Below are 17,967 nucleotides of genomic sequence, written 5' to 3' on the forward strand. Positions count from 1 at the left end.
TGCGTAACATCGCACGACACGATGCCCCCGTACACTATCCGCATGCGGAGGCCGTCAGGCCGACAGCCTTGTAGGATCTGTGTTGAAGCCACTGACCTCATTACTATAATAAGCGAAGAGTTCCCACGGTCAGCTCATTACCATAATGCCCGCGAAAGATGAGACATGTCGATACATCACACACCACCACCACGTACGCTCAGCGAGCATGATAGGCGTGTGTGATTGGACGTCAAAATGAATAATTCATTTGCCTCACATCCTGTGTTGTCTGATAGGTATGACGAACGATATACATATTCATGAGCTGCATACTAGCATATCCTAAAGCCCCCCCAATTTCGTCCACTATTGGAATTTGTTCAATACAACACATTAAAACGGGAAGATACAGACCCGACAAGGCTGTCGGCCTGACGGCCTCCGCATGCGGTTAGTGGTGTACGAGTGCGATGACTTGTGTGAACAGTATTCGTGCGATGTGACAGTGTGTATACGGGTTGGTCATTCGGTGTGATCGCACACACCATGCACAGGGTATACGGCAGGTGGGTTTACAGCTGCGTCTTTTCGGAGCGAATAATGCGACTGCCTTGAGCAAGGCTAAGCTTTACAAGGTATTGTGAACTTTACGACTTGTTTTTATTTTATTTTTTATTTTGGATGTTCTTTTCTTTGATTTATTGTATTTGTACGTTCTTTGTTGCTTATGGAAAAAAAAAACGTTACGAGGTCTCTTGGTTAAAAAGTGCAAGCCTCGGCTGAAACGAAATAGGTCATGCAATGCAGAATAACAACTGCATCAAAGGACAATTCACGCTGCAGTCTCTGGGTTTTTTAAAGCTGAAACCACCCCACTGACATTGAGCTCTGGGCGCGCAAACAGTCTCACCTCTAAAAGTCTAACCAGTAGGCCGTGAGTCTCTGTCCGCCGTGTTGAAACACTAAAGTTCCCGGGTCGATTTCTCTTCAAGATGTGGTCTTATGCAGTTTTGTGCATGTTGTTGGTTGGAGCGATGGCTCAAAAGCCCACGCCGTGCTGCCTTCCGCAATATTTCACTCTCAGAAATGGTAAGTAAGTCATTCTTTCATGATGTTATTATGCATTTTGTTAATGAAACTGAGTGTAGTCTGAGTTCATCGGCAACTTTTAAAGTACGCAGTTACTCAGGTTGGACAACATCAGGTTGGACAACATCAGTGGTGTAGTCAAGTACACCCGATACCAATAATTAAACCAAAACCAAAACCAGCATAAACAAGACCAATACCAAGACAACCCTTACAAAATGTCCTATCATAGGCGGAAAACCTATAGAATCCTATAGGATTTATACAGGATTCCTATAGAATTTTCGCCACTTCCTTAATTCGTATAAGATTCATATACGACTCTTCCGGGTTTTTTGGTAAAGGAAAGACCAAGGGTGGATTTCACAAACATAGTCCTAACTTAGGACTAGTCCTAACTTAGGACTAGTCCTAGGCAATGCTAAGAGATAGGACCAGTCCTAAGTTAGGACCTGTAACTCATTCTAACTTAGGACTGGTCCTATCTCTTCGCACTGCCTATAGGACTAGTCCTAAGTTAGGACTACCTTTGTGAAATCCACCCAGGGCCCAATTTCATAGAGCTGCTTAAGCACACAGTTTGGCTTAAACAAAATAAAAATCCTTGCTTAATAAAACCAGCTAACCAGCCAAGACTCCACTCAATTGTTCTGCTAAGTAAACAACAGCTAAATACCAGCCACAAGCAATTTTTATGTCATGAAATTCTGGCCAGTAACATGTGTAAGTAAGTGAGCTATTTTCGTGGTTAAGCAAATTATTTGCTTGAAGCAGCTCTATAAAATTGGCCCAATGTCTAAGACAAGACCAAGACAAAGACAAAGCCAAGCCAAGACAAAGCCAAGCCAAGACCAAGACAAAGACCAAGACCAAGGGGGAGACCGAGACAAAGACCAGCATGCTCAAGAAGGGCCCAATTTCATAGAGCTGCTTAAGCACAACATTTTGCTTAAGCAAAAAAATCCTTGCTTAGTAAAATCAGATTACCGGCCAAGACTCCACTCAATTGTTATGCTAAGTGAACAACAGCTAATTACCAGTCACAACCAATGTACATGGCATAACATTTTGGCCAGTAACATGTGTAAAATAAGCGAGCTGTTTTCGTGCTTAAGCACAAATTTTGCTTAAGCAGCTCTATGAAATTGGCCCCTGTGCTAAACACAACAAGACAGCACTGAACAGCATACATGGCTCAATTAGGTGACGAAACAAAACTGACACATTATTTTGTAACCTTGTAATCTAGTTGACATCATAAACACTGCCCCTAACGGAGAGCTGAAAGTCGAATATGCCAACACCGAGCGTGCATATGACGCAATTTCTCAGCAGTTGTCTATTTTCTACGACGTGGAGTATTTTAATGGTACCGAAGTGCTGGGCAGATATATAGCAGATTTTAAAGAGGTAAAATCAGTTTCAAAATGATGGGTGAAGTGTTTTAGACTTTTTAACACAATAATTCAATGACAAACATAAAGTAAAAAAAAAACCATGACAATGGCATTAATTTTTAGTAGACAAACAACTTTGTTTTAAAGTACAGAAAGGTGAAGTTGAAACAATTTCATTAAAGGCAATGATCGATTGATTGAACGATCGAGTGAGTGTACAGTTGCTGTATTAAAAAATTTTAATTCCTCGTATTGTTTGTATTATTGACGACACACAACATTAGCTTAGTCTTTATCTTTTACATGAATAATTTTAACCTTTTCACAGAGTGTTTAACAAAAGCAATTGTTTTTACCGATTGAGTTTTATCTGATGATATATTTCTTTTGCGAAACATCTTTTTTAGAAAGTGCTATACATAATCATTAAAGTTGGAGATGACGAACACTGCTTTCCTTACCATATTGACCAAAACTTTGCGGAAGAATGTATTCCAGGTATGTTTTCCCTTTAACTTAAAAGAACTATATCCTGCGATTGTGTTAACTTAATCGAGAAAACAACAAACTGTTAGCGTACGTAAAGGCAGTGGACACTATTGGTAATTACTCAAAATAATTATTGGCACAAAACCGAACTTGGTAACAAGTGATGGGGAGAGGTTTACAATATAAAACATTGTCAGAAACGGCTCCCTCCGAAGTAATGTATAATTTTCGAGAAAGAAGTAATTTCCAACGAATTTACAATTAATTTGAGGTCTCATAATCAAACTACTTCGTGTGACAAGGTTTTTTCTTTCTTTCATTAATATCTCGCAACTTCGGCGACCGATTGAGCTGAAATTTTCACAGGTTTGTTATTGTATGCATATGTCGAGATACACCAAGTGACAGGACTGGTCTTTAACAATTACCAATGGTGTCCAGAGTCTTTAAAATGATATTACTTTTTTCAGTTGGCGTTTTTTGTGACGGTATTGTGCATGAACAGTCATTTTCTTATACACCTATACTTCTTTCTTTGTTCTGATATTATGCTACTCTGGGGTGTCATGGCCGAACGGTTGAGAGCATTCAGGCTATTTTTGGTCTGGTCATCGGGGGATGTTCGAATCCTGGTCATGACAGTTGTGTCCTCGGGCAAGATGTTTTATTGTATAAATTGCTTCTCTTCACCCAGAAGTATAATAAATGGGTAGCTGCGAGGGTAGAGGTAACCCGTTGATATTATGTTTGAACATGTATCCGAAGCGTCAAAGCAGCTTAGAGCCGTACCCCCCTAAAGAGCTGGGAAAGATTAAACGAACTAGACCAATGACCTAGAGTAAAGCGCACTAAAATGTACAGCGCACTTATGTAATAAAAGTGCATTTTTGTAAAATGCGCAATGTATAAAGAGCTTGTTATTAATATTATTATTAGATGACGCAGAGTTTGTGAGGGAGTCCTGGATTGGTGAGAACGATCTACTGGTTGATACTTGGTTTGCTTCCCGAAAACCCAGTCCAGAGTCTGAGGTTCAAACTGTGTTGACTGTAGGGCGTAAAGAGTGCGTGCCAGTCAGCCGGGTATCTACCTACATTAACCCTAGTACAGGTTGGTAATTTTCTTAAAGTCAGTGGACACTATTGGTAATTACTCAAAATAATTATTAGCATAAAACCTTACTTGGTAACGAGTAATGCGGAGAGGTTAATAGTATAACACATTGTGTGAATAGACTCCCTCTAAGGTGACGTAGTTTTCGAGAAAGAAGTAATTTTCCACGAATTTGATTTCAAGACCTCAAGTTTAGAATCTGAGGTCTCGAAATCAAGCATCTGAAAGCACACAACTTCGTGTGACAAGGGTGTTTTTTATTTCATTACTATCTCGCAACTTCGATGACCAATTGACCTATATTTTTCACAGGTTTGTTATTTTATTCATATGTTGAGATACACCAAGTGAGAAGACTTGTCTTTGACAATTATCAACAGTGTCTAATGTTTTTAAAACTATTGTGTGGATTGTTCTTGTAATAGATCAATTGATTGTGAAAATTGTATTGTTTAATTAGTTACTTGCGAATAAAACGTACGTGTTAACGAGCAATGGGGAGCTTTTGGTGGTATAAAACATTGTGAGAAACGGCTCCCTCTGAAGTAACGTAGTTTTTGAGAAAGAAACAATTTCTCACTGAAATATTTGAATTAAGGGGAGAGAACTCAGCTGAGGTCTCGAATTCTCACGACTTGTGCGACAAGGGTGTTATTTCTTCCATTATTCTCTCGCGACTTCGACAACCAATTGAGTCAAATTTTTCACAGGTTTGTTATTTTATGCATGTTGAGATACACCAAGTGAAAAGACTGGTCTTTGACAATTACCAAAGGGATCCAGTGCCGTTCTTATTACATTATAATTAGTACACGCAGCACACAAGCTGCTGGTGTATTCTATGAACTAATGCTAAGTATTGTTTTTGTCACAGGGGAAGTGCTCAGAGTTGAGGACACGCAAACTTTTAACTTCAAACTAGGAATCTGTGACCGGGAACGCTTCTTCAAGGTTCCAGATGCCTGCCGACCGGTAAATATATACTACATGTACATACATACGTGAATACGTACATACATACACACGCAAATACATATCAGCATTTCTATGAGGCGCCTTTTCCCCAAGGTTACAAAGCGCCAACAGAAGATGCAACAAAGAAGTCCAAACTCAAGATGTTCCAATGAAAGGTGTAATAAAACAGTCAAGTCTTTCTGTCTTAATCACCTTTCTTGAATAGTCGAAGTGAAGTTGCATGGCGAAGATGGAATATGCAATGTAGTTATTAAATATTATGTGACACTCGGAATAAGTACGGGCAGAAACGGCATTCGCATTGCACCCGTGACACAAATAGCTGTATATAACTAATCTATATCAAAACTGTTTTGATAGGTTAGTTATATAATTCAAATGGAAAAGGGGACTTATAAGTGTTCTCCATGTTAACCTCAAAGCATGTTCAAATTAATATTTCGCTTTATTTTCACTTTATTTTCACTTTTAATTTGACATTCTAACGTAGAAAAGTGAAATGAATGTACTGTATTGAAGATTGTCAGACTATATAATGGGTGTGTTCAATTAGCTTCCCCGGGTCGACCCCGGTCTGCCCCCGGTACGTTCGATTCCAGGGACTCATCCGGGTTAGCCCCTCAAGGGTCCTGCTTGTGGAACGGGTCACTTGGGGGTTGGCGGAGGTTCGTGAAGGCACCACGAGAGGGCAAATGATCGTTCGGTTAGCTCTTGTACACGCACCGACATAAACCTGTCCCATTGCGTTGATATTTGTAAAGAGTAATTAATTCCCTCAAAACACATACAATTCAAACTTGTTGAATGCAATTACTGTTATGGATTATCTTTGAAATGTTGCCCGTGGCTACAATGGATTTGTGTCACCTTCCGTTCAATCCGGTTTCGTTTACATTTAACTTACTGAGAGTAAATAACAACTGAGCCTAAAGAACAAAAATACATAACAGCATATAAACTTCATTATTTTGCCTGGCTCCTGAAAGAGCCGACGTGGCTGGGTCGCCCCCTCTCCACCGCGAACGTCAGATACGGCGAACTGTAACAGACATTTCGATTGAGAGCCTCTCTTTTGAATCAACTTCCTTTGGCCATGTGGCACACGGATCCGCAATTCATTTAGAATTCTCACGTCTTTCAACAGTACAGGGAAATAATATATTCAGGGATCAAACAAATTTTAGTATTTCTTGTACCTTTTCAAAAATATTTGGTGCGCCTGACCCCTATAAGGAATCCGTTCCATCTTTTTTAATTTCCTTGATGAATGTACACTCATCATGTTTTTCTTTCTTGTTTTCTTTTAGGGCAATGCTTTGAAGGCGCCTACTTTGGCAATGCAGAAAATTCTGGACAAGTTTTCGCGTGGACGCAAGTTCATGTAGGCCACTACGATGCAGAGATCGTTTATATTAAACAAGATTAAGAGCCTCAAAAGGGGCAGGTCTCGGTTTGAGGCGTTTGTAACCGTTTGTTATAAAATGCATATGATTGAAAAGATGCTTTAAAAGTAAAACACAATTCTCCACACAAATTTGCCTCGACATTGCGTGGTTTTCCTTCTACTTTGCGAACTAACATGGTCGGCCATTTATGGAAAATTTGATTCCCATATTAATGACCGACCGTGCTAGTCGACGAGGTAAAAGGAAAACCGTGGAATTTCGAGGCATATTTGTGTGGATCATTGTATTCTACTTTTAAAACATCTTTCTAACCATATGCATTTTAAAACAAACGGTTAGAAACGCTTTTTATAATATACCAACTCGACCGATCCGGCCAAGGCGACGTGTTCTTTTAAATACAACTATTACTGCTTTTTTTGTCGGTTTTCTCCTTAGTTTAGCGCATCTCGCTAACCATTTAAAAGACAGACTTTCTTGTAATTATTGACGCTGTGCTTGTTCGAACGTGGCTTTCATTGCATTCTTAAATGTTGTACTATAGTTGGGTATAACTCGCATTCGTTCTCATTTGGGTGCGTTTTGCTGTTCTAAGGTGGCCTGCATGTGTAATTTATGACACTCACACAGTTCCTTTATGGACATTTGGAAAGTGATTAACATAAAATTAAAAAAACGTAAATGTTCAAAACTGTACAGTGCAAATCAAACAAAGTACTGAGACTTTAACTTAGTTAGATGTGTTGGATACATTTGGTACGATTAAAGTTTCTTAATAAACGATTTTAGTTGTAAAGGCAGTGAACCCTATTGGTAATTACTCAAAATAATTGTTAGCATGAAACCTTACTTGGTAACGAGCAATGGGGAGAGGTTGATAGTATAAAACATTGAGAGAAACGGCTCCCTCTGAAGTGACATGGTTTTCGAGGAAGAAGTAATTTTCCACGAATTTGATTTCGAGACATCAGAAGTAGAATTTGAGGTCTCGAATTCAACCATCTGAAAGCACACAACTTCGTGTGACAACTGTGCGGGTGTTTTTTCTTTCATCTCGCAGCTTCGACGACCATTTAAGCTCAAATTTCACAGGTTTGTTATTTTATGCATAATGTTGAGATACACCAAGTGTGAACACTGGTCTTTAGCAATTACCAACAGTGTCCAGTGTCTTTAAATGTCGTTTCATACCATTAAGCTGCGGGGTACCAGGCCTATTAAATAGGGAGGTTTTTTCGGGAGGGGGGGGGGGGGGCGGTTGAGGGATTCATTTTGATGGGGCAAACATTACACTTTACTGAGATTTTGTAGATTTGCGAGTTTTTTCTAAATTGAACAGCAACTAATCAATATTGTTAGGTTTTCTTGAAAAATAAATACACAAATTGCATGCAAAATTGTGTTTGTTATTTTCCATTTGTTATTGGTGTTTTGCAGCAGATTTTGCATCAGCTATTAAAGGATTCGAGTACTTTTTCAAAATGTCCACAGATTTACATTAACTTTAGACAGTTTGAAGATAATGATGTAGTCTATAAGAAAACTTCCCTTCAAATATTACTTACTAAGGTGCTGTAGTTTTTGAGAAATGAGTAAAACAAGTCACAAAATATGAGACGAAATTATTTTAGCACGTAAAATCACATTTACCAGTTATGGTATGGTATTCTACCATAATCATAGCATAACTGGTGAATACGTTTTGACATGCTAAAACTGATTTTTGATTTTTTAAAACTCTTTTCTCAAAAACTACAGCACCTCAGTAAGTTAAATTTCAAGGGAAGCTTTCTACTATCATAATCTTCAAACTGTGTAAGTTTAATGTAAATATGTGGACATTGTGTTTTGTGTTAGGAAAAGTACAAATAGACCCTCTAACAAGAAATACTATTATGAGTGAGATATATTCGCCTAAAGTTTACCAAGTGAACAAGAATTTTACGTGTGTGGGTGGGCGTGTGTATGTGGGTAGGGGGGAGGGGGACATGGGACGGAAAATAACTGTTTTTCAGGTATGCTTTGTTAATCACTTTCTATACCGTTGTAGGATGGTGTGAAAAGCAACGCCATTTATATTTCAATTTTGGAGAAAATCATGCCACTTTATGTAGACGGTAAATCCAGGGTCGCGATATTTCAATACAAAAGAAATGTGAAATGAATGAGAGCCCCGGAGCGTTTTTTTTTTCCTCTATGTTGATCGCCGAAACGGGGAACGGCATATTTAGGTTAACAAAGTACTTTGTTAGACGATTTGTCACGCACTAAGCCGTACAATTCCTATTGGTAGTTGTCAAAGACGAGTCTTCTCACTTGGTGTATCTCAACATAATTATGTACAAAACTATAAAATCACAAACCTATGAAAATTTGAGCTCAACTGGTCTTCGAAGTTGCGAGATAATAATGAAAGAAAACAAAACTTTCAAACGCTTGATTTCGATACCTCAAAATCTAATTCTGAGGTCTCGAAATAAAAATCGTGGAAAATTCCTTGTTTCTCAAAAACTACATTACTTCAGATGGAGCCGTTTCTTACAGTGTTTCATACTATCAACCTCTCAACATTACTCGTTACGAAAAAAAGGTTTTATGCCAATAACTATTTTGAGTAATTACCAATAGTGTCCACTGCATTTAAATATAATATTTCGTGGTCAATTAAAGGCTGTAATTTTTCAATTTCTGAAAAAATAAAAAATAAAAAATGATTTGAAAAACATCACTATAGAACCAGCACCATACCGCCGAATCCATCCCCGTTGTCGAGTTATATTTTGAGAAAGTATTGAAAACTTTTTCTTCCATTATCAAGGTTTTCTATAGAGTCTATCCTGCTTGTTGATGCAAACTCAGTCACGTATGTTCCATTGATCAACACACAATAACTGGTATAAAACCACCTCACGATTATGCACTCTCTCACACAGATCTAAAAAATCTTAAGTAAACCATTGCTCAGAGTTACACAGTCAAGTCCACACTTCAAGTTCAAGATGTACATGTTTGTAATCTCACTCATCTTGGTGTCTTCAGTACCTGCCGTGCCGTCGCAGATGAAGGAAGATGAACCGAAGCCATGCTGCAGTCCAAGTTCATTTACCCAAGATTTCTGTTAGTATAGCGCTGAAACGTTTGAGATAATTTTAGCAGCTTTCATTAAAGCAACGTTACAGAATATATTTTTGTTAACAAAACAGTAAGCACTTTATGTAGTCCATACATCAACTGACGACCAGAAGAAGTTTAAGATCGTTTTCTCACTTGGAGTTTTCCATTATGCATAAACTAACAAATCTGTGTAAATTTCGACTCAATTGGCCATCGAAGATATATAAGGGAAACTAAAACTGAAAGAAAAGAACACAACATTGTTGTACAAAGGGCCTGTTAAAAAGCCTTTAGGCCTGAAGTATTTTAAATAGTTCGAGTGAGAAATCAACAGCTCATCATTTCTCGTTACCAAGTAAGTTAATATGGCGATCATTATTTTGAGTTATTGTAGTGTCCAGTGCCCTTTAAAAGGGACGTGTTGCCTTGGATCGGGCGAGTTGGTCCATTTGAAAGCGTATGAAACCGTAAGTTATAAAATGCGTAGAATGATGTTTTAAAAGTAGAATATAACGACCCACAAAAATGCCCTCGAAATGCGTGGTTTTCCTTCTACGTCGTGAACTAACACGGCACGTCATTTTGTGGAGTCAAGTTGACCGAACGTGTTAGTTCGCAAAGTGAAAGGAAAACCATGCAATTCGAGGGCATATTTTTGTGGGTCATTTTATTCTACTTTTAAATATCTTTCTTACCACACGAAATTCGAAACTAACGGTTTCAGACGCTTTTCATAGACCAACTCGCCCGATCCAATGCAATGTGTCCCTTTAAGTGAAATTCATTGACCATGTTTTATGAGGAGCGTTCAACTTCGCACGAATTTGAAAAACACGAAGTTTATTGGATGCTTACAGACCACGATAAGCATTGTTTACAACAAAGATTGACCTCGTACACTGCTGTGCCTTCGCTCGTCCCCGAGCGCCTTGCTTTTTAACCAAAGATCATTGTTAACCAAAGGCGCTGGAATTGGCAAACGTATCAAGCACGCTCTTTTTGGTCTATCAAGAAAACGCTCAGTCCCATCATGCATCACGCCATAGAGTTATAGAACTTATAGAGTTATAAGAACTAGAGGGCGCACTGGCCTATATACGCGCTCAGGCATGCGCGCAGGCGGCCATTTTCTAAGTTGACAAAACAGCACAAAACAGCGTGTGTTTGTGCGGCAATTTTTGTAAGTTGAACAAACAGCATCGCGTGAGCGTTCAATAAAAAATAAAAAAAAAAACTCAAACGTGTATTTCATATTCAACGCGCGTACAGAATGGCGCGCTTGTCATCTTGCGGTCCCGTGGCGTTTGTGCAAGCAGCATCACCAGTGCGCCCTCTAGTTCTTATTTATATAACTCTAGCTATGCATCACACTAACAGTGCCCCATGCACTGCACGCATTACGTACTCTCTGAACAAGAATCTGCACAGCTTATTTGTCATTCCCAGAGGTCCTGAATATAGACTGGCCGCCGGGGCTGAGCGAACCCTGTGCCTTTCTGGATGATATACTCTGGTTATTTTGGGAAGTTTCTACATTTTGTGACATCTCTTCCACATCAATCCAAGAGTTTTATTTATATATATATAAAACAGCTGAAACAAGTTTGAGATGCGCTACTTATACGAATTAGACCGTGGAGGTACAAGTAGGGTGGGATGGGGGTGGGGGGTGGGGGGGTGAGGGGGGGGGGGTCCTTTCACTGAGCTCTGCCCAAACTGTGCCTGGAGGAATTCTAGGGTTCGTTGCTCTTTTGTAAATTAGAAACCGTCTTAGCATCTAGGTATAAACTAATGTTAAGGTTTTGTTGCTGTTGTGATTCACTGAGCTCTGCTCAAACTGTGCCTGGAGGAATTCTAGGGTTCGTTGCTCTTTTGTAAATTAGAAACCGACTTAGCATCTAGGTATAAACTAATATAAAGGTTTTGTTGCTGTTGTTATTCATTGGTGTGCATTTAACCAGGCACGGCGCACCTGTTGATCTTGGAAACCACATAAAAAGTCACAACAGTGAACTATACACAACTTGACAAACATTCGTTCAATTCGTCTAGACTTATTTTCCCCCCTTTTATAACTCACGACAACATGTATTCAAAACGCCGCGCCATAGAAAATCCCGTAGGCCTATTATCTGCAAAAAATTGTTTTGAAGGGTCCACGGCTGACGCGAACTTTCTATAAACAAACTGCTGAAGACGGATTAAAACATGTTAAACTCTTTCTGTGACGTCACTGTATTGTTGAAAGTGTTAGCCTTGCTCAAGGCAGTCGAATTATTCACTCCGAAAAAAGACCGCCGCTGTATAAAAACCCACCCGTATTCACTGTGCGTAAAACCCACCCGTATTCACTGTGCGTAACATCGCACGACACGATGACCCCGTACACTATCCGCATGCGGAGGCCGTCAGGCCGACAGCCTTGTAGGATCTGTGTTGAAGCCACTGACCTCATTACTATAATAAGCGAAGAGTTCCCACGGTCAGCTCATTAACATAATGCCCGCGAAAGACGAGACATGTTTACCTCACACACCACCACCACGGACGCATGATAGGGTCCAAAGGTCGTGATAAGGGAAGTGCGTGATTGGACGTCAAAATGAATAATTCATTTGCCTCACATCCTGTGTTGTCTGATAGGTCTGACGAACGATATACATATTCATGAGCTGCATACTAGCATATCCTAGAGCCCCCCCCCCCCCAATTTCGTCCACTATTGGAATTTTTTCAATACAACACATTAAAACGGGAAGATACAGACCCGACAAGGCTGTCGGCCTGACGGCCTCCGCATGCGGTTAGTGGTGTACGAGTGCGATGACTTGTGTGAACAGTATTCGTGCGATGTGACAGTGTGAATACGGGTTGGTCATTCGGTGTGATCGCACACACCATGCACAGGGTATACGGCGGGTGGGTTTACAGCTGCGTCTTTTCGGAGCGAATAATGCGACTGCCTTGAGCAAGGCTATGAAAGTGTAGATTGTTTTTACGAATCTACACTTAAGTGTAGATTTGTAACCGAATCTACAGTTGAGTAAAGACTTATTAGAAACTTAAGTAAATAAATCAACTAGTGTTTCTATTGAGCAATCTGATTCATTGGAACTGTCACCAATGAGGGGAATAGTTTAATTCAGAGAATAGTGTAACTATCAATGAGTATGTAAATATTATTTTCGATCATAACTGGACTTGTTATGATCTCAGGAGAAGTGTTTTAACGGGATTAGTTTTATTTCTTATTTGAGTTATGATTACAACGTTTATGGACGATTTATAAATTTCCAACAAAATGTTTTATGAGATGTCAATATTTGAGGGTACTTTATTTTCCTAGATGGTGCGACCACTACCTTAGAAGAAGGCCAACTGTTGGAGGTTTTGTTCAAAACTTTCTTGGCCTATGACTCAATCGAAGAAAAGATATCAAGCAGCTACCATCTTGATTTTACAAACGGAACCGAAGAGTACATAAGAACAATTATCGACTACAAACAGGTAGCGCATGTTACTATTATTGTTTTTTAAACCTTGATTATATAAGTTATGCAGAGTAGTGCGCCCTCTACATTTTGTCTAAAAAAATAATAAAAAGGCAGTAAAAAATAGACTGGTCCCCGTTCCTAATCGCATGGAAAAGGGCATGTTTTGGCTTTACAGTAGGCCTACTAGTGAGGTCATTGGATATTGAAATGCAACAATTCAAAGGAATTCACTTCACCCCACATCCTTTCCGTGATTTCTCCCAAAACATGCCTCAATTTTGTGATATTGAACTGAACACTAGACTTGCGGACAAGTCGTTAAAATGTCTGTCGCGCGGTGATAGCGTTCCGACTCTCCCAATCACCCTGCGATTCCAGCGGTATTCTCGCGAGATTGCTGGCCCCGCGAAACTACTGAGCCACGACTACGGTCCCGAAATCAGCAACCAGAAGTTCGCGCGAGAGCAGTGATCTCGCGAGAGCTGTGATCTCGCGAGAGCACCACCACAACTCGACTATCTCACCGCGGCAGACCATTCACGACTTGTCCACAAGTCTAACTGAACACTTGAACAATGAACTTTCTTTTCGGGTCCAAAACAATCTCTAAAAAGTGTCGTAGAAATCGTTTTTGTCTGGGTGACCTTGTTTTGTTTTAATTCTGCAGAACGAGGCCTACACCATCTTCAAAGAGGCGACGGGTGAAACATGTTACAAACAGACGATAGAAACAGGCTTCGAATACTACTGCCTTCCAGGTAATATTACTGGTTTTTGAATTTGTTAATGAAAGTTTAAGTACATGCTTGTTTTGAGTAATTTAATTGTACCTCGGGTAAAAACTTGGACCGAGCAACCAAAACAAGCCTGCCTATATAATGGTTTTTAGAAGAATAAATATTAAAAACAAAGTTAATTTATTTGTTTTAGTTTACACGTGGTAATTTTTAGGCAACCAGTTTTGTTCGGGAAATCTCCAAGATAATGTTCCCAGTCTTTTCCCGGTGATAGTTATACGTCACAGCTAGAATAGATTATCTTGTATTGCCGAAGGGTTCCCTTTGAAATCTCTGCCGTTTGAATTACTATTGCCCCACCATTCGAAGGATGTTTTGGATAAACCATGGATGTTGTCTTAATCCTATTAAAACTATATAGGTTTGCGGTAACACCACCTGAATCTCTTTTTGGGCTTAGTGCTTGTTCCCAAAAGAACGACAACTCATTTTTTGACTTGTCTTTGTCTTCACACAATTCTCAAAAAGAGATATCCGCACGGTATTAGCGCAAACCTCTCATAAAACTTTCAAATCTCACTTAATCCTATATAGAAAACGCCGAATATGTTCACAGTACAACCCTTGGCGACCGTGCACTGGATGTGGATGTTTGGGAAGCCACCGAGGAGTCCGATTCGGTCACCACAAAAGTGGTGATAGTGCACCAGAAGAGCGAGTGTATACCCATTAATTATGTGTACAGAACATTTGACTCCCAAACTGGTATGTTCAGCTCACAGTCACGATTCAGTGCAAACTTAAAGACAGTAGACACTATTGGTAGTTGTCAAAGACCAGTCTTCTCACTTGGTGTATCTCAACATATGCATAAAATAACAAACCTGTGAAAATTTGAGCTCAATCGGTTGTAGAAGTTGCAAGATATTAATGAAGGACAAAACACCACTGTCACACGAAGTTGTGTGCTTGCTGATGCTTGATTTCGAGACCTCAAGTTCTAAACTTGAGGTCTCGAAATCAAATTCGTGGAAAATAACTTCTTTCTCGAAAACTACTTCACTTCAGAGGGAGCTGTTTCTCACAATGTTTTATACTATCAACCTCTCCCCATTACTAGTAATAAAGAAAGGTTTTGTGATGATAATTATTTTGAGTAATTACCAATAGTGTCCACTGCCTTTAAAGATACTGGTAACCTTTGGTACTTGTCAAATATCAGTCTTCTCACTAGGTGTATCTCAACAAAAATGCAAAGCATAGCATAAACAAACCTGTGAAAATTTGAACTCAATTGGTTGTCGAAGTTGCGAGATACTATAGTGGAAAGAAGCACACCCTTGTAACACGAAGTTGTGTGCTTTCAGATACTTGATTTCGGGACCTCAAATTTTTATCCTGAGGTGTTGAAATCAAAATTCAAATATTTTAGTTGAAAATTAGTTTTTCTCGAAAACTACGTTACTTCAGAGGGAGCCGTTTCTCACAATGTTTAAAACTACCAGTAGGTCTCCATTAATTAATACCAAGAAGTAAGTTTGTTTGCTAACAATTGTTTTGGGTAATTACCAATAGTGTCCAGTACCTTAAAGTCATCATGTTGTTGTGACAATGTTTGTACCTGAAACGAAATGATTACTACACGACATTTCCATGGTGTTATTACAATTTATTGTTGACTATGACTATTGAGTAACTATGAATAAGTGAGTGACATAATAATAGGCTGGGTACACTTTTGGTATTTGTTAAATGCCATCCTCTTAAAGCTTAAGGTTTATACAAGTGACAACTTAGGTTGATTTTGTTCCCAGTTTCAGTCGATTAGATGGATTTTCAGTCCGAAGCTTTTGGTTTATCCTGCCATGAGCACAAAATAAAATATCTGTGACAATTTGGGCTCAAACGCTCATTGAAACTGCAAGAAATAAATTGTTTAAAATATCCACTTTGTACCAGAGTCGTGTGCTTTCAGATGCCTGTGATCCTGGCCTGAAGCCTTTTCTTAGATTCAGGTTTTGGGTTGCCCAAACTTTTTCTAATACTACATTCAATTGATTGATGTAATTCCTACAATGTGTCGTACCCGTGGCTATCTACCATGTCATGTTTTATGACGTTAACTTTATGGATTAATATCACCAAAAGTACATCCTGCACAAATTGTACTAACAATTAATAATTTGAAAAAATTCTTCAATTTGTAGATGAGCAGCTTGACATCACCACTTTCCATGTTAGCAACTTCAAGCTAGGTATCTGTGATAAAGACGTCTTCCATGTACCAGATGCCTGTCATCAGGTATAGTATTTCACTATTTGCTAAAGAAACGAGCGAACAAAATAGCCAACAAACAAAATGGCGTCCACTAAACAGGTCAGTTACTACTGAAGGCAACACGATGGTCACATGAAATTACAATATTAATGTGACACGTTTTAGGGCAATCTATACGTTTATACTTTGGAACCGTTCGATTGTTTAAATCGTTATATTAGCCGTCGATTTCACCAAAGTCTTCCTAAACTTGATCCTAGGAGTTGGGACGAGTTAGGTTCTATAAACCAGTAGAAGTTAGGACGCATGGAACCAACCCAAAGTTAGGATGAGTTACTTGTCCTATACTCGAGATAGGACTAACCCTATCGTTATGTGAAATCGGCTGCTGTCTGTCCACACAAATGTTTTTCCCCTCTTCTTCTCATTATTAAAATAATTTTGTATCTTCCGCTTCTTATCAAGTTTTCCTTTTTTTTATTCAGTCTGTATTGTCCGAAAAGGAACCCAAGCTTCCAAAACACATGTTGAAACTTCGTCGGCTCGGTCTGACTCGCGGACTTGGCTTCAACTTCGGCAAGATCTAGGAAGTAACGGGGTTGAAGATGATGCTGTATTCCAGAGACAAGAATTGGTTTAATGTTTACCGTTTGATTGCATACTATAGGCCTAGAGCATAAGATAATGCTAATAATTGTTATGCAGCTGCTTAGTTGTTAGTGTCGCGCATGTTCCATGCAAATTTCTTAAAGGCTTTAAAAACAGAAAGCAATTACGACATTGTTTAGAAGATAAGTTTGAAAGAGTTGATGTAAGGCCTACGACTCAGTCACACACCCCCAAACCTAAACAAAACAAACTCAAATAAACAAACAAAAATTCACCAAAACAAACAAATACAAACAAATACAAACTCAAATAAACAAACAAACATTCCCAGCAAACAAAACACTGTCCTTATCACTCAATGATCTGAATTTTACTTGGAGTCAATTATGTTTATGAGGAACCGGTTGTACAAACTACAGTGCGCATGGCACTGTCCTGGCCTTCATTACTTCCCAATAAGAGAGCTTACGTCCGTCATAAAAATTTGTTTTAAAGGCAGTGGACACTATTGGTAATTACTAAACATAATTATTAGCATAAAACCTTTCTTGGTGACGAGTAATGGGGAGAGGTTGATGGTATAAAACATTGTGAGAAATGGCCCCCTCTGAAGCGGCATAGTTTTCGAGAAAGAAGTAATTTTCCACGAATTTGATTTTGAGACCTCAGATTTAGAACTTGAGGTCTCGAAATCAACCATCTAAACGCACACAACTTCGTGTGACAAGGGTTTTCTTCTTTCATTATTATCTCGCAACTTTGATGACCGATTGAGCTCAAGTTTTCACAGGATTGTTATTTTATGCATATGTTGAGATACACCAACTGTGAAGGCTAGTCTATGACAATTACAAATAGTGTCCACTGCCTTTTACTCTCATTCGTGTCCATTAAACGGTATTGTCATCATGTGACTCCATGTACTGTTAAATTGCTTCAGCAAAAATAAAATAAAAAAATAAGCTAAGCACAGCAAAGTTACGCTTACCAAAATAGGGTTACCAGCCAAACCATCATGTCACAGGTTCAATTTGTGACTGGTTCCCTGCTAATTTCTGCTTAGTAGACAATATTGCTTAGTAATATTTTCTACTTTCAGCTGTTTGAAATTGGGCCCTACTACGGCTTGTAATGTATAGTGGTGTATTTCAGAGTAGGTGAGGGAAGGGGCGTGGAGATACACCGCCCACAGGTCTCACTTGATATCAACAATTTGTGATTTATACTCTCTTTGGGTGGGGAATTTTAGTGTGCATTAATGTTCAAATACAAGTTACATTTATT

The 17,967-nt window shown here is 39.1% G+C and overlaps 2 protein-coding genes across 2 annotated transcripts; both read left to right on the top strand.

Moving 5' to 3' along the window:
- The first annotated feature begins 384 nt into the window (after nt 1-384).
- On the top strand, nt 385-7,712 carry LOC139944130 (uncharacterized). The gene is made up of 6 exons (XM_071941093.1): nt 385-1,071; nt 2,321-2,481; nt 2,876-2,966; nt 3,894-4,067; nt 4,945-5,042; nt 6,353-7,712. Exons 1-6 carry the CDS (start codon nt 975-977, stop codon nt 6,428-6,430), a joined length of 699 nt encoding a protein of 232 aa, XP_071797194.1. The 5' UTR covers nt 385-974; the 3' UTR covers nt 6,431-7,712.
- Nucleotides 7,713-9,343: 1,631 nt separating this feature from the next.
- Nucleotides 9,344-17,013, top strand: LOC139944399 (uncharacterized). The gene is made up of 6 exons (XM_071941411.1): nt 9,344-9,568; nt 12,912-13,072; nt 13,727-13,817; nt 14,391-14,561; nt 16,004-16,098; nt 16,560-17,013. Exons 1-6 carry the CDS (start codon nt 9,451-9,453, stop codon nt 16,659-16,661), a joined length of 738 nt encoding a protein of 245 aa, XP_071797512.1. The 5' UTR covers nt 9,344-9,450; the 3' UTR covers nt 16,662-17,013.
- Nucleotides 17,014-17,967: the final 954 nt, after the last annotated feature.

Source organism: Asterias amurensis, chromosome 11 (genome assembly GCF_032118995.1).
Source record: "Asterias amurensis chromosome 11, ASM3211899v1".
In the NCBI taxonomy this organism is placed as follows: domain Eukaryota; kingdom Metazoa; phylum Echinodermata; class Asteroidea; order Forcipulatida; family Asteriidae; genus Asterias; species Asterias amurensis.